Source organism: Myodes glareolus, chromosome 14, assembly GCF_982192425.1.
Source record: "Myodes glareolus chromosome 14, mMyoGla1.1, whole genome shotgun sequence".
NCBI lineage: Eukaryota > Metazoa > Chordata > Mammalia > Rodentia > Cricetidae > Myodes > Myodes glareolus.
The window spans coordinates 12,972,181-12,993,391 of NC_142039.1; the positions used below are offsets into that span (position 1 = coordinate 12,972,181).

Consider the following 21,211-nt stretch of genomic DNA (forward strand, 5'->3'; position numbering starts at 1 on the left):
AATTTGCCTTTGGGGACTTCAGTGTGAAGAATTTACACAATCAAAACGTATCCAAATGTGCATGCATCCCTAATGAATTAACAAATTCACTCCCAAACACGTAAGGATGTTTGTGCCTAAACGTTCCAAATCCCCACTGTTGAGGACTTAATTGATTCAATTTTTAAGTTAGAAATCTTGAAAGCACTCGGCAGGATTGCCCACAGACTTCAAAGACACGCAGCTAATTTGACCAATGTAGTTGAAACAACTTCCTGGCAGTTTGCCTATAAAATACTGCTCATTTACACCACTGAGGGGCGCACATTTGGTTTTGTGTAAGTCAGGTTTTACAGCTGATCCTCTAAAATTCAGCTTTTTAAAAAAATGAAGGCTCTAGGAAATAGTCTAACTGTCAAATTTTCAGCACATGCAAAGCATGTGCAAGGCCCCAAGTTTACACTTCAGCACTTGAAAAAAAATCTAAAAACCTTAAAAATATATAATCAATTATTATAAAATATATAATACATTACATATTGCAAATAAATATACAATATATGCAATAAAATATAATATATAAATATATAATTTTTATATAATATATAACTATATGATAAGTCTAAAAGTGTGATTCTTGTAGAGATAAGAGAGTTTCATCTAGGAGGAAGGATGGATATGGGAGCAGGGAAGAAGATATTTTAATTAAGGGAGCCATTTTGGGGTTGGCAAGAGACTTGGTTCTAGAGGGGTTCCCAGGTGTCTATGGGGATGTCCTCAACTAGGACCCTGGGCAGTGGAGGAGAGGGTGCCTGAACTGGCCTTGTCCTGTAGTCAGACTGATGACTATCTTGAATATCACCATAGAACCTTCATCCGGCGACAGATGGAGATAGAGACAGAGACCCACATCGGAGCACTGGACTGAGCTCCCAAGATCCAGTTGAAGAGCAGAAGGAGGGAGAATATGAGCAAGGAAGTCAAGACCGCGAGGTGTTGGTCCACCCACTGACACAGTGTGCCTGAGCTAATGGGAGCTCACCAAAACCAGCTGGACTGGGACTGAACGAGCATAAAATCAAACTGGACTCTCTGAATGTGGCTGACAATTGGGGTAGAGTGAGAAGTCAATGATAATGGCACTGGGATTTGTCTCTACTGCATGTACTGGCATTTTGGGATCCTATTCTATTTGGATGCATATCTTCCTAAGCCTGGATGAGGGGGGAGGGCCTTGGGCTTCCCACAGGGCAGGGTACCCTGCCCTCTCTCAGGGTACCCACCCCTGGATGGAGGGGGAGGGAGGAGGGTGAGTGGGGGAGTAGGAGGGAAGTGGGAGGAGGGGAGGAAGTGAAATTTTTGATTGCTATTATTTATAAAGTAATAAAAAAGGAGAGAGAAAATAGAGTTTCATTTATCTATGTAAGTCTGGTCCATTGATATCAGTGGACATTGAACCAGGAAAGTCAGTTGCTCCCCAAAGATCACTTTCTTCAACAAGCCTTCCATCTTTTCCACCCCAACCCCGCTCTCTGCAGCTCAATAGTCTATTGCTCCCTTGAACTGCTCTCCTTAGCATGCTTCAGACCCAGCTTGAGAAGCTCTTTCCCCAGACATCCAAGAAAAGTCAACCTTCTCACCTTCTTAACTGACACCACCTCAATGGCATCTACTGCCTTTAATGTCAACATCCCCCTGAAATTTTCTATCACTTTCTCTGCCTCATTTGCTAATCCTATTTACTTGCTATATGTTAGCTGTCCTCCTAACTGGAATATGTTTCCTGGACAGAAGAGGGGCTTTTGTTTGTTTTTACCAGCTTTTATTCTCTTTTTTATAATCAAACCTATTTTGGTGCTGCACACGGTAAGACCGCAGCATGTCTTTGCTGAAGGAGTTACTGATTGTCCAAATAAGCTGAGTTGAGTTCTCTATACTTTCTATTGTACTGTGGGAGACCTGGGCTTATCTGCTGGGAATTCCAAAAGGAGCTCGGTGAGAAAAGCCCAAGGCATTATAGGAGCAAAGAAGAGAAGGCATTGAGCAACCTGGAGATCCAGCTAAAAGATCAGGTGTGGTTGTACATACCTAAATCCCAGCAACCAAAAAACAGAAGAAGGAGGAACTCCGAGTTGGAGGCCAGCCCGGTCTACACAGTGAGTTCAGTCTAGCCAGGGCTACAGAGTGAGACCCTGCCTCCAAATGAAAAAGAAACACCCGTAGATCCCTGCTTGAGGGAATGTAGGTTAGTGCAGCAACTGTGCAAATCACTGTGCAGACTGCTCAGAGCACTGGAAATACAACTACCATCACGACTGAGATAAATCACTCCTGGTTAGCACACTACTGAGACACTTGCACACCACTGCATACCACAATGCTACTGACAATAGCCATATGGAAGCAGACGAGGGACCCATCAGTAAGAAAACGGACAGAGAAAATGGGGTATATACACACCTCGGCCATAAAAAATGAGAGCTGAGTGAGATGGCTCACATCTGCAATCTATGCACTGGGGACACTGCAACAATGGAGAGATGGAGAGATGTGTATACACATACACACACACACATTTATACACATATACATATATTATTATTATTGTTATTATTTTGGTTTTTCAAGTCAGGGATTCTCTGTGTAGCCCTGGCCATCCTGGAACTCACTGTGTAGATCATGCTAGCCTTGAACTCACAGAGTACTAGAAATAAAGGTGTGTGTCACCATTACCTGGTCAGAAATTATTTTTTGTTGCTACTTTCTAATTGTAATTTTTTAATTGTAATTTTGCTACTTTTATGAATCATGATGAACACATTTTTGTTGATATGGGTTTGCCAAAGGGGTCAACCCACCAGATGAGAACCGCTGATCTAAAGGCATGTCAATCTTAATTTCTTTTTATTGTACTTTTATTACTAATTTCTAATCTTGTGTGGTGATTTCAAATTGGTGTTGAGTGACTGAAAAAAAATCTGATTTCTTGTAGGATCCAGGCCTGCTGATGCTAAAGAACGTTTTGGCAACTTATGAGGTGAGCATTTGTAAAGCAAAACCAAGTTATAAGAATGAGACATGTTGGTTCCAAATGGTGATCTAAAACCTGGAGGCCATGTCTTGCGGGCGAGAGATATAATTTGGCAAACTACCAGTAAATGATGGACTACGGACTATGGACTACAATCATCTCTTGTTCCTTGATGTGCGATGTCCTTCTGTATATGTGTTGCTTTTATTGGTTGATGAATAAAGTTGCTCTGGTCTATGGCAGGACAGAATATAGCCAGGCTGGAAGAGATGGAGAGAGAGAGAGTAGGCAGAGTCAGAGAAATACCATGAAGCTGCCAAAGGAGGCAGACGCCATGTAGTTGCCCAAGAAGCAAGAGGTAACAAATCATGAGCCTTGTGGTAAAATATAATAGAAATGGGTTAATTTAAGATGTAAGAGCTAGCTAGAGATATGCCTGAGACACCGACCAAACAGTGTTGTAATTAACATAGTGTCTGTGTGATTTTTCAGGTCTGGGCAGCTGAGAATGAAAGATCAGCCTCCACCTCCAGTTCCTGGAAATTTCTAGTGACTGTACCACAGGAATTCCTGGTTTGAAGATATACTTAAAAGATTCGACCATCTATCTTGAGAAACATACACAATAAAGGAAACCACATAGGTTATTTTGGTTTCAAGTTTCTCATTGTTTAGGAATATAATCTGTGAAAGCTGTCCTTTTCCACAGCTTCTGCCAAGAGTGGGGACAATAAAATCCAAGGCGCCATGGTGGATTGAGAGAAGCATTGAGATCTAGGCTGGAGTTTCAAATTGATTTATAATGTAAGTTTCGTAGGCAGAATCTAAGGGATTTCTTGGGATCCATCGCTTTTTTACTCAAAGGGGATTGTTAAGCCTTATACAGAATGAATAAGGAGGCTTAGCTCAAAGAGGCTGAAGAGGGCCATGGTTTCCCAGACTAGTCTTCTCTATTGGGACACTCACTAATGAAGTTTTCCAGCCCCATCCCAGGTTGATTAAATCAGGTTCTTCATGCAAACTACATGGATTTTTTTATATCAAGAATCTCTGTGACACAGTTTTAAAAACAGTAACTCTAGCATCCTGAAAATATCTACCAGGTTCAAGGTTGCAAACCTGTGATTTTTATGGACATACTTCTATTCCTGATGGTGTGTAGTATTTTCTCTGTCTTGGTGAGGAAACGGTCCTTCAGAGGGTCATCTGTGGTGGTGTCGCAGGACAAACCCCCAGAGTTGCATGCATGCAATTCTTTACTCCAGGAAATTCAAACTGAAGTCATACTCTAATGCAAACCTTCACATATATTCTGATTCATTGATTGGATATCTCTGAGTAAGATGTAAGACAAGAGATATCCACATTGCATCATGTCAGAAAAGTACGAATATTCAATAACATGACCCTTCTGATTCTGGACAGACATGTCTAAGTCACTATTCTTTTGATTGTTGGATGAATCTAGAATATTTTGCATACTAAGTAAATCAAAATTCTAAAAGTCAGTGCTTTTCAAATGCCACACTGTAAAACAATGGATTGGAAATAAACTGACCCGTAAATGAAGTTCTTCTGGCAGCCTGTCTAAAGCCTAGGCAATCCTCAGCTTAATGCCTACTCTGCATTCTTTCCATTTAAATCTCAGTAGCACCACCTACTGATAATTTAAAATCACTATTTTAAATAAATTCTAGCAATGCACATATTGACTCACCAGAAAGCACTATGTTTTGGCTTTTCACAATATGCGCATGTTAATGTACTCGCCAGAGAGAACATTTAACACGTTTGCAGGTGTCAAGTTCAAACTGCATTAAATGGCCTTGTATGCTACCATCAAAGCATGCCTCCAACGCCTTCCTCCACCTCCAGTTGTTTCCTTCCTCCTGGAAAGCTCTGCCATTCTGGGTGGCAGCTGGGCTCAACCAATGAGAGGAGTGATGGAACAGAGGGCAGAAATATGTGTTGGGGTGTTTATTCTCCGTATATCTCGGTTCTGCCTGCTGTGCCTGGTACAATTCTGCCCATCTGCCAGGAGTCCAGCTCTTCTGAAGCATATACCTGCTGCTATCAGCCGGCCCAGATGTGCTGACAGTTGATGGCGCCTCAGTGTCCTCTGTATGCTCAGCCTGTGTGTGTCTGTATGGTTTGCTGTTATGCTCATTCTTGTGTATGTCTTTGGAGGTCTAAGGTAGACATGGTGTCTGTCTCTATTGCTCTCTGCCTTATCTTTGAGACAGGAGTCACTCACTGAATGTGGAGCTCAGGCTAGACTTGCTGGCCTGCAAGTCCCCAAGACTCACCTGCCTCTGCCTGCCCAGTACTGGGGTTAGCAGTGTGTCCAACCATGCCCAGCTTGTGCACAGGTGTAGGGATCCAAACTCGAGTCCTCAGGCTGGCACAGTAGGCACTTTGTCTGCTGAGCCATCTCTCCGCCTGTTCCCTTGTTTCTAGTTAGCTTTTCCTGAAAGACTGCTCACGTGAACACACTGAATACATTTCTGCTTCTTCCAGGGCACCGACGGTGAGCATTCTGAAAACTCAGCCTGGCCCTCACATTGAGAAGTGTCATTCACTCAACATCTAGTAAGTGAATTCTGAAAAAAAAAAAAGAAAGAAAAGAAGAAGGAAGGAAGGAAAGAAAATGAAAGGAAAGAAAAGAAAAAGAAATTGTCTTTGATCTAGCAGATGAAGAAGTGTACATATTTATTCCTGAAAGTTCATATTAGTAGAGAGAAGACTGGGTTGAATAAAAACATTGTCCCTTTCTCTGTGTGATGTACACATGAGTGGACATGTGTTCAGATGTGCAGATGTGCTCAGAGATCAGCACTGTGAGCCTTTCCTGTCACTTGGAGGTAATGTGCCTGGACATTGAGGGATACAATCCTCTTATTTTGCAGATGATCAAATTGAGGGACACAGTGGAAGCCACAATCACAGTGGAAGCCAGGAACGCCTCACTCCAAAGAGGATCTTCTCACCGACACAGCAGAGTTAGAAATAGAAAAAGATTAGGCAACAAAATAGAAACTTCCTCCCAATTTTGTGAATCCAAAATCTATTCCAAATCTATTCTGGCATCCAAATCTATTCTGGTTCAAAAAGTTTAATCATGAGCATGCTAACTTGTGTTGTATAATGAACAACTTCTTGAGTTTAGTATAATTACCCAGCACACTACCAAAACCCTTGAAAGGCCTGGAGCTTTACTTGCAAACGAAAGCTTTGTTCTTCCAACGGTGATGGATGATGAGGACACACAGTAGCCAGAACATTGGCATCTTCTTCTGGACACAGGGGAGTCGGAGGGCCTGGCAGCACATGTGCATACAATGGGCTGCAGAACAAGAGAGGGACCCGAGCTTAGAAATCCCAGTTCTTTATGTCAGCAAACCTGCCTGCCTCTGGCTCTTCGCAGAAACACTAACCACATCTTCCAAAGCTGCAAGAGAGTTTGTTCTTTGCTGCTAAAGTCAGTGCCTCTGCCTGCAAGATATTCAGACACACAACCTCCTAACAAATTCTATCTTTCCATTTAGGTTTTGTCAACTTTTCCCATGAGTAAGCAATCCATGTAAAACCCCTATAAAAGGGTCTTCCCTACAAAGGGCTCAGAGTTCCTTTCCCAGCATGAATTAACAAATAAACCAAAAGCAAACAAATGCCCCAAACCAGAACATTAGTCACATGATTCTATTTTCTAGCAGCCGTATCAGAAAACATAAAGAACACACAGCACCCATGCTAGTTTACGTGGTACAGTGACAACAGTGACATCGAGGCCTGTCAAACAGCAAGTGGCCCATATTAATTTTTCAATTATAAATTCAAGTTAAGTCTATTAGTCTACATTAATTTTTCTAAACTTTCTAAATTCAAGTTAAGATTTAAGTTCAGTTCCACAATAACACCAAATCATTAAAAATGTCTACCGGTTCAACTGGGCACTACAGCTTTGGATCCATGTTCTCATAAGCAAGAATCACAGCTGTTTAGCGTGAGGCAGCATGGATGAGATGGAGAACAGGCTGTCCCTGATCACTATTCAACAAGATGTTCTGAACCCTCTTCTCCATGGGTCATTGATCTTGTCCAGATCCTTGCTGGTCTGCATAGGCCAGTTTTAAAGATTCCTGTGGGAGCAGGAGAGATAGCTCAGTGATAAGGAGCACTTAATGCGCTTGCCACAGACCAAGGTTCAGCTCCCAACACCTGCACAGCCACTCATACCTGCCTATAACTCTAGTTGCAGGGAATTCAACACCCTCTCGTAGCATTCATGAGTATTGGAAGTGAAGGTGGTACACAAATAGGCAGGCCGGCCAACATTCATACACACGTTAAGAACACAACAAATAAATCTATAAATAAAAGCACGATTCCTGCTGAGCTGGTTTAGAGATGGTCCCCTCGCCCTTGAGAACTGACCACCCCAGCCTGGATGCCCCAGAACTTGGTAACTTCTCATCCACTGACTACTTCCCATCCCACACATCGGCTATATCCCACAGATCAGGCCTACACCTACTGTAGGGATTTCTAAATAAAATCTATCTTCCCACTTTAGATAATATTGGTGTTGGTTGGAATCCCCAGAAGCCTCAGTGGTTGGACGTAGGAAACATAGGACCATGGTGTTAGGTGTGAGTTTTCAAGAGGCCAAATCCCAGGGGCTGGAGGCATGGCTCTACAGGCAGAGCACTTAGTTTAGTTCCTATGCCCAGGTCAAGGGGTGTGTACTCACTTTTAACTCCTTTTGTGTACTCAATGCTTCTGGCGTCCACAGACTCCTCTACTCACTTATGAACATACACCCAGACACTTAAAACAAAAAAACCCACTAAACCTGATTTTCAGAAAAAAACTACCTAGTTATAAAATTAACTTTTCTGCAGGGGCTGGACCCAACTCTCAACTTTCAAGTTGCCTGTCTTCTGTGGTGGCAATACTAGACATGGAACCTAGGGCCTCAACCATGCCAGGCACATGTTCCTATCACCGGACCCCAGAGTGCCTGTGTTTTCACTGTAGTTCATCTGCACTTGGTAACAGCCTGGCAAAGGGAAATTTTGTGTTCTAAGCTCAGGACAGTGACATCACTTCAAGTCTATGGACTAGCCATAGTGAGTGACAGGCTCCCAGGACAAGAGCTTCTCTTGTCTTAGGCTGTGAGGGGTTTTTCTAGCACTCTATTGAAAGACAACTCTATTTCCTTTCTCAAAGGCAGTATGAGAAAGAAGCAGAGCAAGAGATGTATTTTATCATCTTATTTTCTTCTTGGACTCTTCATGTCAATAGGCACTTTTTGTCTAGCAAAATTTTCACTTTTGGAGGTATATCTGTATTTCCTCCAAATATGAATTTCAAAAGGCAGAGGTTGGAGCTAGCTCACTATGGTGCTTCCAATCCACATGCTGCTTTCAAAAGTTATCCTGAGCAGCTCCATTATAAAGATGGATGCACAGGTACACCAACCGTATGCCGACTTGATTCTTCTGGGCACAGACCCAGGAATGGAAGCATTGTATCAAATGGTATTGCTATTTTTAATTTATTGAGGAACTTCCATACTGATTTTCATATCCCCCAAGAAGAAATGTATAAAGGGTCCTTCTGTCACACACTATTAGTACTTAATATTGTTTTTGTTTTTTGATAGTCATTCTGACTGGGGTTAGATGGAACCAAGTCACTGTTCACAATAACCAAATAAGCTACGGACTCAGCTCAAGTATCCATAGGCCCAATGGCCCATCACATGAATGGACAAATATTATACAGAGAGGTCTGTTCAACTACAGTTAAGATATAAATATGTTGTTTGCAAGAAAACAAGCTTCCGGAGAGCATTTTAAAGGAAAACAAGCTACACACAGACAAACATCACAGTTTAGCATATGTGTGTATTGACTGTCAAGGATTCTTTGGTTCAACCTTGGTACTCCCAGGACATCAAATAAGACTGACTTCTCTGAGAAAAGAAACTGAGAGATCATTCCCAATCATTAAATGGATTAAGTAACAAGAAAGTGTGATCTGAAGCTGTAAAAAAACAAAAACAAACAAACAAAAAAAGATGTAGGTAGATTGATCTCTGGGACTCAGAGGAGACAGCAGGCTAGCCTAGATTATACCTAGTATTGAATATTAGAGACAGGGGCATCATAGAATTGTTGATCAGCACTAGGAGATGGACTGTTAGCAAGCCAGTTTGGACTAGAAATGTGTCTTTTCATAAAACATTTATGGCATATACATTCCCAACACTGTAGGTGGAGACTGCTTGTTCGTTTCTCAATCACCCAGACCCAAATAATAACACAGAAACTATATTACCAAATTGTTTGGCTAATAGCTTAGGCATATTTCTAGCTAACTCTTACATCTTAAATTAACCCATTTCTATTACTCTGTGTATTGCTATGAGGCTGTGGTATACCGGAAAGGTTCTGGCTGGCGTCTGGTGTCTTTCTCCTTCTGGCTACATGTCATCTCCTTGACTCTGCCTACTTTCTCTTTATCTGTTTGAATTTCTCACCTGTCTTTACTAAACCGTTGGCTGAGTTTCTTTAATGACCAATGGCAATAAAACATATTCATAGCATAAGGAGGGGAATCCCACATGGCAACACCATTGAAACAATGCTACATTTTGCATAAAGCCTGGATTAAACAGTGCAAACTGCAGTCTGGGGTCCTAAGCTGTAAATTCAGCATCACTATTTGGTAATTTGCCTCCCTGTTGTGAATAAATTCCTGACAAGAAACAACTTGTGGGAAACTAGAAAAGGTTTTATTATTTTGTTTCACTTTGGGAGGACTCAGTCCCTTGTGGTGGGAAGAACTGCTGGTAGGTAGATGGAGAGGTGGTACAGGAGCACTAGGAAGCTGCTTGTTACATGACATCGGCAAGGAGTGGAGCTGTCCAGCAGAACAAAGCGAAGGTTATACATGAGTGCAAATCCCCAGAACCCCAATTCCTCTAACTAGACCTGACCTCTGAAAGTACAATAACTTCCCAAAACAGCCACTAGAGAGGGCCATTTATTCAAACATATGAACTTGTAATTTTTTCACACTGAAACCATACCAAAATCAATCTTAAACATCCACAATTATACTAAAAATGAGCTTAAGGAACACCAGGTTCAGGGCCTTTTGAAAGATTTGAGAGTGTACTACGTAACTAATTTGGGACAGAATTTACTCAGCACTCATGTTCTACTAATATCAAAATGAGCATCTAATGACATGATTAAACTGCCCAGTCTGCAGACAGATATGCAATGATAAAACAGAATTCTTAGAGCAGTTAATGAATCTTGAAAATCCTGTGCTTATTCTAGTTAATAAATGAAGAACTAAGAGTTGCAAAATTAAAAGAACTTAAGGGTCATACTTGCTTAGGTAAGAAAAAAAAATAAAACCCATTTTTTTCAATTTTCTTCTGTCCCACCCTTTTTTGAATGAGAGGGTAGTTAGTACTGACAAGTATTATTTCAAGACTATAATTGGAGAAAACACAAAATAATTCTGAATTGTTCAGATGTTTTGACTGGAGTATTTTTTATCTACTAAGAGGAAAGAACATTTTGAATTCTAGATGTTATTTATAGTTCTTACCCATTACTTTTAACAGATAAAGGATATCTTCCTAAAATAGAAAAAAGTAGTATTGAGCCACTGCTTCTGGCCCAACATGACCTTTAGAGCCTTGATACTGTATTTTCATAAAAACACAAGTTTGATCCAGGAAGCAGACATATGGTAGAAAAGTATGAACAAAATGCAAATTTGCATTTGCTTATGCATGACTTCACTCAGAAACAAAAGAGAAAAAGGTGCAATGTGGGAAACCATTAGCCATCATTGGAATACATAAAACACTTATGAAAACACATGTTAAATCCTTGGGAGCAACTTCAGGTCCAGGAGGGCTTAGTCACACTCACCCGCAGCTGGGTTACTTCTCCCACAGCTCCACATAAGCCATGCCTGTCACTCTTGGTAGGCCCTCTTCCATGGGCACACTTCTGCTGTTTGCTGAGGTAAGGTGCCACATTTATTGTCATGCTCACATATTTTCATGTGAGTTTCTAACATGTGTGACAGACACTGTGCTGAATTTATCAAGTTTCCATATTTATTCATTGTTGAAGTTTCTGAAAGCTGTGTTTCTAGCCAAATTTGGCTAGAATTGGGGACATAATTCCGAAGGTATTTTTATTGCATTTTTCTCAGAACAGCCATCTTTAAGACACGATGTGCGAATTATAGCAGGACTTAACGTATCATCAGCATGTCAATACAACTTAAGAGTTAAAAGACAATCTATAAAATCTTGCTGCTGGAAAGGACAACTAACTTGAGTTTCTCTTCAGCTGGCTGGAAGCAATTGAAGAGCACTGTACATTTCTCAAAAGACAGCTCTTGGAATTCACAGGAAGAAACTAAGGAGTAATAAATAGCACTTGATTTGTAAGTCACAGATGAGTAAATAAAGGGAATATTTAGAAATAACACTTTAAGAAGACACCAAATACAATAACTAGATTAAGTTATTCAACTTTAATAAAGTGGTGCTTGACGCAGCGAAGAATGGGCATGAGCACTTGCCATCATCTCAAGCCTGAGGCTGTCCACTTCTGACAACTCCTCACACACATCTCCTCAACGCAGCTTCTTTCACTCATCAATCTCTCCTTGTCATCTTTGGTGGTGGTTCAAACCATTTTCTTAGCCATTTAAATAAAACAAACACTTAACATGAACTAAATAATTTAAGATTTCCCACAGACAGAATAGACAGAATCAAACTTCAATATTTTTCAGAAACCTTTTTAAGATGATATTTTGTGTGTTCCAAATGTAAAAATCAGGGTAGATCACTATAAACTCTGGATGAACATCTGAAACAAAATTTTCTCCCATCATGCTAATAATTTTGAGAAAATAATTAACATAGGAAAGTCATGCATAATAATAAAACTCTGTACTCGTCCATTTTATCCTCAGCACAGGAAAACTTGGAACTACTGCCTAGCAAGGTCTGTCCATTCTACAGTCCTCTGCTTCAAAAGTTAACTCGAGAACCCACAGAACTCCTCTCCACTTGAACTAACACTTGACAGCTACACAAATAAAAGGTGGCTTGACATTCATTTTGATATTAAAATACCACACCAAGTTCTATTAGAGTATAAGTTGTTTTTAAAGAAAGAAAAAAAAAAGGCAGCAAAGGTAAAGCCTGTGCTTACTGTGGCACACAGTTATTCTGCCACTGAAGGAATAAACTCCATGAGGATTTCATTCATACTGGGACCACTTCTGAAAGAATTTACAATGAGACAGAGAAAGGAAAAATAAAAAAGCGAAGAAAGGAAAAAGGAAAGGGCTGGCCAGGCATGTTAGCACACCAGGGTTACATACTCAAAGAAACAAAAAACAAAAACCAAAATATCCAGCTTTATTCCTCAACCATCTGCTTATCAAGAGGAAATACATGTTTATTCTGTACTTTGAAATAAATTGTTATATCTTTACTGGCTTCCATTATAACAGAAAATAATTGAAAAAATTTAAATACCAACATCTAATCTCCTAAAGTCAAGTAGGAAAGTTAAACACCCAAATACTTTATCCTTGGAACTATTTTCATGTAACTGCAAAAAATTAAAAAAAAAAACCCGACATGAACATAGGAAGACCACCAGGGGAGTAGTGGGCATGAACAGGTAATGGAGAATTAGTATGAGCATAGTACAAACATACAAGTATGAAAATGTCACAACAAAACCCTAGTAATTTCTACAATTACTGTGTGAAACACAAGTACAATAAAAATGTTCACTGAAACAATCAATATAATAGCCAACATTTAATTTTGCATTGGTAACTTGGGACTTAATAGTATATAGTCACATTTTTTTCCTGACTAGTCATTTGGGATGCTGATCTTGGGCTTCATTTGGAATGTTTTCAATGCATTCTTAACTAGCACCAAGGATAGAAACGACAATGTCACAGTATTAAGAGTCTGAGCTTGCTTGTCAACCAGAAGACCTGAAGGAGGTGAAGAACTACACACTTCCATTTTGTTTGAGGACAAAGAATACCACACTGCACACTAGGACACCGAGAATAAATATCAACCTTATACTACCTTTCTTCGGTGATTTAAGTATACAAATACTCTCTATGTCCCTACACTGCAATGATGATTATGACGACAACAGTCAGTTCAGAACCAATAAAACAGGGTTACTGTAAAAAGAAAGCCCTTCTGTCAGAGCATATGTTCTGGCAGGAGCCTCACAGAAAAAGACTCACTGGCTTGCGGAGAGCGTCAGTATCACCAAAGCAAGTCTGCACAGCTAGAGTATGCAATTCCAGTGCTACCGTCCCTAGTGCCGCCACACGTGCTCTGCTCATCTACGCTAGCACAGGTTAACTGGCCTGAGTACGTCACTCAGGCCAAATAGCTGGATATTTCAGACAGACGAAGAAGACTGGAAGCAGAGACTACAATTGATTCTGTAGGTACACAAGCACTGTAAATTCCAAGTAAATAGAAGGCAGGTCTTGGAGGAATCACATAGCTGTGCAAGGTCATTCTTTTGAGAAAAGCTGTAACTCTGTTAAAGTACAGTCCTCTGAATATCTAGGGCAAGAACTGAAATTTCCACTTAATAGAGGAATGGACGTGTGTGCATATTTGTGATATATATGTAAATATATCTACTCTTATCCCCAATGCCAAGTACTATCACTACCATCAAGCACTTCCTTTTCCAAGAGCTCTTTATGACACAAAAACGTTGACACACTTGCAGTGGAAGTTAATGCCACTATCTGACCTTGTGCTATCCAATTACATGAATGGACTTGTTACCATGAAGCCTCTTAAAGTGAATTTATCTGCATCTTTGTTTACTTCTTCAGTCAGTTTTAGCAACCCCTTTGAATGTGTGTTCATTAGTTTTTCAGTAATTTTGATTTAGAGAAAAAGGAACCTTTGTATGTAGTTTTATATTAATTCTCCACTTTGGATCTGCCCTACCTAGCAGATATTCTATACTATGAATCTAACCAAAAACGTTTTCAACTATCATGTTTCTCTTTAAGATACACAATCATTTATAATGAATACATCCAAAAACAGTAATTAGTTGTATTTTTTAATCCATCAACTGAAGTAGGACTTACCGTCAAACCCTAACAATCTAAACGGCACTCATCAGTACATCTTGCATGTGTCTGTAACTTCACTATACTTTCCTCAACCTGACTCCAACTTGGTATACAACTGGAAGAAATGAATACTTCTGATTTTTAAAAAAGAATTAATTTCCTTGCCCTTTCAACATCCTGGTATTGGCATTAGGTTAAGAAATCTTTTACAGGCAAACCAAATATATGTATCTGAAAATACAGTCCTTATATATATTATAGCACTTATGAAGTTACCCCAAAGCCATCCACTTGAGTCCAATGGGTGTGTGAATCACTGAGAAAAGCTCACTTTGGTGAGAATGGGGGAATTGGGCCATTGTGTCCAGCACAATTTTCTTCAGTTCTGAATGCTACTGAAAACGAAAACAAAGCTGCACCTCTCTCTGGCCTCAGAGCCTTAAGTTTACTGTTATACACAGCAGACAGAAACTACACGGTTAATCACGGTTATTTATATGTGGTTTCTGAAATGAACATGAGAATTCATTCCACTGCTTTCCTGCACATGTATGTGTGGTCTATATGTAGTTTATGCACACTCAGGGAAGCCAGAGGACACCAGCCTACTGCTCTCCCTCTCACCACTGCCCCCATCCCTCAAGACCAGGTCTCACACTGAAACCAGAGCTAAGCTGACAACCAGGGAGGCCTAGCAACATTACTGAGGCCGGCCACCTCTCACAGTACTGGGTAAATGCAAACACGACTACATCTAGCTCTTTATATGCATTCTAGGGATTTGACCTCAGGTCCTCAAACTTGTGCGGCAAATGTTCTTACCTGCTGAGACATCTCCCAGTCTGTAGCTTCATTACTTCTATGTATAAGTCATGTGGGTTGTGATTAATTAATATATTGTTTAGGAATAAGAGTAACTTTAATGAGAATGGATTTTCAGATTTGGGTAGTAGATAAGTGCACAAAAATATATTTGATATTTAAAGTATAAAACCCAATATGAAGCTCCAGTTTCCATTTGGAATACCTATTTTAACTGTACAGAGCTAATTTGGCTGTGTAATCTTTTGGTATGGATAATCTTGGTGTTTATTTACAAAGCTTTTATAATAAAGCATAAAAATTAAACAAAATAATACAAATTTCCATTGGACATTAAAAAATTAAGTTAAAGGATACTACAAAGAAACAAAAAATCTAGAATGAGGGTGATTCTATGACATAGTGTGGATCTTAGAAAGTCAACATGAGTACAGAAAGATGACAATGGGGATTATCCAGATTAGTGACAGAGTAAAGGGACATTATATAGGTGACATATACTCCTGGAATGGATACTAGATTGAAGAATGAATATATATATATATATATATATATGTGTGTGTGTGTGTGTGTGTGTGTATATATATATATATGAATGAATGACATGGTCATGGAGAGTAACTATGATAATATCTTAAGAATCACCGTTGGTTATCCTGAACATGACAGTGGTTTACATTATATGGGAGGTTGTCCTTATTCTTATAGGAAACATGAAGTAGTCATGCATACAGCTTCCATTTGTAGCATTTTTATGCATTCAATAAAGTAGGGGTGTGTGTGTGTGTGTGTGTACACATGTACACCTACAAATACACATGTACATAAATACACACAAAGACATAAAGCAAATTGCAGCAATAGTAAATGTAAAAGAAGGATGTTTGGGTAGTCAACATTTTACTCTTTCAGTCTTTGGTGCAGAAGCCTCTCTGTAGGACTGAAACTTCTTGTGCAGACGGCTGCTGGGTAAAGCACCACCCACAGCACCAGTCAATACAGTAGTTGCTACTTACCTTCTAAGATAACAGATAACTGAAAACACCACTTTAGATTGTTTCTTCTACATATTCTTCACAATAAAAGATACAGGCGGTTATTAACTCCCAGCAAACCAAAAAAACCAAAAATTAAAAACCTAACAAAATCATTGGAAAACAACAAATGAATTAAAATTTTAAACTTAAGTTTTGTTATTAACATAAAAAGCTTTAACAGGAAGCGATTATTATTATAATATAATTGGTAAGTAAAATGAGGTAACAGGCAAGAAAACTAAAACAATGGTTTTAACGTATATTGGGTGAAGTTGACCAATTATACCAATAAACCTCATATTAGGAAAAAACTTCTACAATTTATTAGAGTCGCACAGTTTACTACGTAGGGCATCAATCTAACACAAACTTAAGCACTAGACAAAAGAGATTTTCAAGTTTAATGAGGCAGATGTCACACATGTAAGTCCTCTATATTAAAAATGAATGATGCTGATTTATTGAACACTTTAAGTATTAAAGCAAAGAGAAAAGAAAAAAATATTTCAGAAGTAATTAATAAGAAGGGCATCTCTGGCCATATATTAGAAAAATGTTCATCCCCAAGTAGGGGGGTGACAGGTAACAGTGACAGAAGACCAAAGGGTCAGGAACGTCTATAAAATCATCAGTGCACGGCACAAGCCACACTTGGCTAGCCTCAGGGCACCGACATAATCACATCCAATGCTGCGTAGGGCCTGCAGCACAGAACAGGGCTGCACTGGGCTCATTTAGCTGTCACTTTCACAGAAACATTTCCCAGACTTAAAAAGAATAAACCAAAAAGTTTCTTCATTGACATTTACTCTATAGATACTTTGATTTAAAATTTTTCATTGACAGCTATCCAAATTTTGATGAAATAGACCACTACAGACAGCAGTCAATGAAAATTTCTGTTATTTGGTTTTTTTCAGACAGGGTCTCACTATGTAGCCTGGGTGGCATGGAACTCACTTTATCAACCAGGCTGGCCTCAAACTCACAGAGCGATCTACCTGTCGCTACCTCTGAGTGCTAGAATTAGTGTATCATTTATCACACACAGCAAAGATTTTCTCGAAATGCAACTTGCATGGGATTTAAAACAAAACTATTTGTGGTCCTAATTAGTCCATCGTCTACCCTTGTCATGCCACTTGAAGGTGAAAGGCCAGTGCTTCATTTTCACTGGATTTTTCTACCAAGTATTTGCACACTTAACCAAGTAATGTCACTTAGAAAAAGTCAATCACTCATTCAACTCTTTATACACTGTAACACATAATAAAAACATATATGCATTGCAAAATTGGTAACTTTTTTCATTTTGCCACTAATGAACTTATAGGGTAGAAGCATACTAAAAAATATTTTGTTGATGTTTTAACACAAAGATATCAAAAATTAAAGTGGGAATATAGTTGTAAACAGGAACTTATTAAAATAAAAAGAAAATACAATATGACTTAGAGGAAAGTATATCACTTTAACCATATTTAAATTGGAACAAAGATTATAGTCTAACTGCTAGCAAGGTTTTATTTAGAAATATCTAAAACGTGACACGTAAATTAAAAACTTTACTATATGATGATGACATACTTTAAACTCAAGTAAAATTAAGGGTGAAAAGGAGCTTTAAATATGAACCTGTGAATTAATCACCCTTAAGATTATCTGTCAAAGATGAAGTCATTTATCAAAAAAAGAAATAGACACGTCTTGGAAATGAAAATGTAATTTGCATTCACAAGAGGAAAACTTAGTTTTCCTAACTAAATAACTAATATAATAACTATATTAACTAAATATGGTACCGAAATTTTAGATTATTTAAGCACTGGTATAGTACAACCAGGGAAATTATAAATATTTATGACTAAAATATCAGTGGAAAACCTTTTTGTATGGATTAAAATAATTCATTAAAATTACTCCTAAATTAGAAGCAAAAACAATTTCAATAGAACTACAAATGAGACAGAGAAAGAGGAAAAAACTTAAAAACTCCAGTTTGAAACTTAATAATAAATATATAAACTATTAAAAAAAGTCAGGAATATAAATTACTTTCAAACACCTACTTATAGCCATTTTAATGAGAATTGAAAGATACAATGTGTCAAAGACATATCTTAAAAAACTAGTGGGGTAAGACAAGTGAATCAAATTTTGTTTTGATCTTAAAAATTACAAGAGACTCTGAAAACGTAGTGTTAGTTCATTTTTTTCCCGTTGAAAACTTTCTATGCATTGCCTCTATCTTTGGTGTCACTGCTACCAAGAAAACAGAATACCGCTTTAAAATCTAATCACCACATTCAACTAGGGAAAAGTAAATCAACATTACTTCTTTAAAAATAATATATAAAGACTAATTTTTGTCTCATGGTCCACAATACCTGGAACATCATGCCAAAATACAAAAGTTTAAAGGGAACATTATTCTCCTCTAACTGCACCAAAAATGTGGCTACTGTATGCTGGTGTGATGACAGCCAGTAGCGGGCAGAAGCTACAGAAAGACATAACATACATAGGTTTTGCTCACAATTAGTAAAAGGAAGGTTCGATTTAATGTGACACTACAACAGGACAACAATGCCTTCGGGTCAATGTGCTACAACTTGGTTCTCTTGCAGCTTAAAGAGATAGTGTACTTAAATTTACACAAAACATTAGCAAACATGGTAGTTGTTCATGATTAAAATAAAACAGCAATGTAAATTAATTTAACAGTGTTAAATATATTCACATGATCACCATTGTAATTCAAATGGTCACTAATGAAGTTACATGTCAATATATGTACATAACATTTGCCACAGCAGTTTTTGAACTTTTGAGTGTTGCAGATCAGGTAATTTTACAAGATAATAATCTTGTAGCGATTCTTCATATTATGAAAGGAAATAAATGTTGTAAGTAGTTTCATTCCTCTGGGGAAGGGGCAGACCTCTAAAAAGTCAGTGCAAATTGAAGACAGTTCTACCTTCTTGAATATTTGAACTTGTTGACCAAGACAGATTCCTATAAGCTGAGGAAAAACAAATCTTAGGATGTTAATGAATCTCCTAACATTGTCAATGGCATTCAGCAGAAAACATGCCACCAAGAGGAACATCAAGTCCTATAGCAGAGCCTTCTGAGAATATGCTTGCTGTGGCTGAGGTGGCTGTTGGCTTCCTCCTCCTTGAGGCAGGGCTGATGATGTTAAAGTATAGTTTGGCACCTGGGATATATTAGGTCCCGCGTTCTGGTATATGGTGACATCAGCAGGCACAGGTACAGCAGCAGGAATAGGTACAGGTACAGCAGCAGCAGCAGCAACAGCAGCAGCAGCAGCAGCAGGACTATATAATGAAGCCTGACTGGGATACGAGTTTCCTTGAACAGAGCTAACAATTGCACTGTGGAGGGAGGAAAACAATTAGCTAAACTAAATAATGAATTGTGTTCCCATTCAGATATAAACATGAAAACTATTAAACATCCACTTACATGCATTTGATAATTTATTAAAGTGTCACACACTGTTATAGAAGCACTGGGATACTATGAAGGAAGAAAAATAAGTTTCTACTATTAAAGAGCTTGTATTTTGGTGGGAGAAAAAAGACAAAATTTATAGTATGTCAATGGTTAATGTCACAGTGAAGAAAAATAGAACATGGTAAATAATACCAGGGACAAAGGATTCTCATTTATGTAGGGTGCAAGAGGGAGGCCTTTCAGATAAGGCGTTATTCAAGGAAAGCTTAGGAAAGAACAGGAACCATTATAAGCAGTCTAGAAAAGCACACATTAGGCTAAGGGAAAGAAGCTTCTGAGGTTTTAGAATGCGGTATGTTCAAGACACAAAAAGGAAGCCAATGCAACTGTAGCAGATGAGCATACAGCATAAGTGGTGTAAGAGATTAAGTGGCAGGGTAGAGAAGGGGCTGCAGAAGATTCAGTGACCTTAAAAGTCACAGGGCTACGCTTGTGAGTGAAGGGAAATACACACTTGTTGGTTTTTGAGGAGAAAGGTAATGAGATATGACTTGTATTTTGATAGGCTCATGGGAACGGGAACAGATGTGAGAAATGACAGGTGTCCAGAGTCACAGTGGAGACAGAAGAGTCACACCCTACTCTGAAGAAAGTGCCATCGAAATCCGATAACAGACCAAGTAGTCTAGAATGTCTGGTTTTGTAACTGATAAAAATAACTGCAATGGCAACTTACTAAAAGGAGAAAACTACACCTTGGACTATAGCTGACTGGAACAAGAGAAGAGTGGGCAACTTAACAAAGAATGATTTTGGACACCTCAAGAAAACAGTGTATATGCAGTCTGTAGTCCCAGGGGAGAACAGGAGTCAAAACAGACACTAAAAAGAGTCCTCATTCAGAGGACCTTTAGGAAATGACTGAGCAGAACAGAGCAGTCCATACAATGGGCCCAAGATTTCTTGATACAAAGGTGCATTTGGCAAGGGCAAACGAGGAGCAGGAAGCAAAAAGGGAAGCCAATTGACAGTGGCCTGAAACACATTAAAAATAGGGAAGGGAATGTGTAAAGCAAGGTAGGAGACTTGTGAAATGACCACAAAATATGGCAACATGGACATCAGCAGCATCTTGACAGAATAGTTACAATGGACTGATGAGATGTAAGCATGACCATCTCCCTATTTCCCTAAATAAAAGTAAAACAGTCTAAGGGCACCCCCTCCACACACACAGCAATTACCAGCACATCTACCTGTGACCGTACCTATGAGCATCTACATCCTTATGTGCCTGACCTTACATGCAGTGGAACATGAATGCTGCCGCTGAAGGAACATATGTGCACTCTACAGGTGCTTTCTGTAGGGCATGCTCTTTAAATGTTTGCCTTTCTTGGCTTCTTGTTCTCTAGTTAGTTCTTAGCTTGGATTCATTTTCTCTAGAACATTTTTGCCTTCCTTCATCGCTATCTGTTGCTTCTCGGTGCCATCAGACCCTGCTTGTATATCTGTCGTTGTTTTGTCTGGTGACTGCCATTTTTATGTGTCTTTTAAAAAACTATGGTAGTCTTAAGAGCTAGAACTGAGTTTCTTCCCTCTTTTTACAGGGCACAATTTTATACCATGAACTCAGTGACTATGTAATATTTAAAGCATTAATGACGAC

At 38.9% G+C, this 21,211-nt stretch overlaps 1 protein-coding gene across 1 annotated transcript in view; it reads right to left on the bottom strand.

Moving 5' to 3' along the window:
* Positions 1 to 16,365: 16,365 nt before the first annotated feature.
* Stam (signal transducing adaptor molecule) overlaps positions 16,366 to 21,211 on the bottom strand; it is a 52,200-nt gene continuing 47,354 nt past the window's right edge. The window contains exon 14 of the mRNA XM_048460670.3: positions 16,366 to 19,460. Within this exon, the coding sequence (XP_048316627.3) occupies positions 19,181 to 19,460 (280 nt within the window). The 3' untranslated portion in view covers positions 16,366 to 19,180. The remainder of the gene's footprint in view (positions 19,461 to 21,211) is intronic.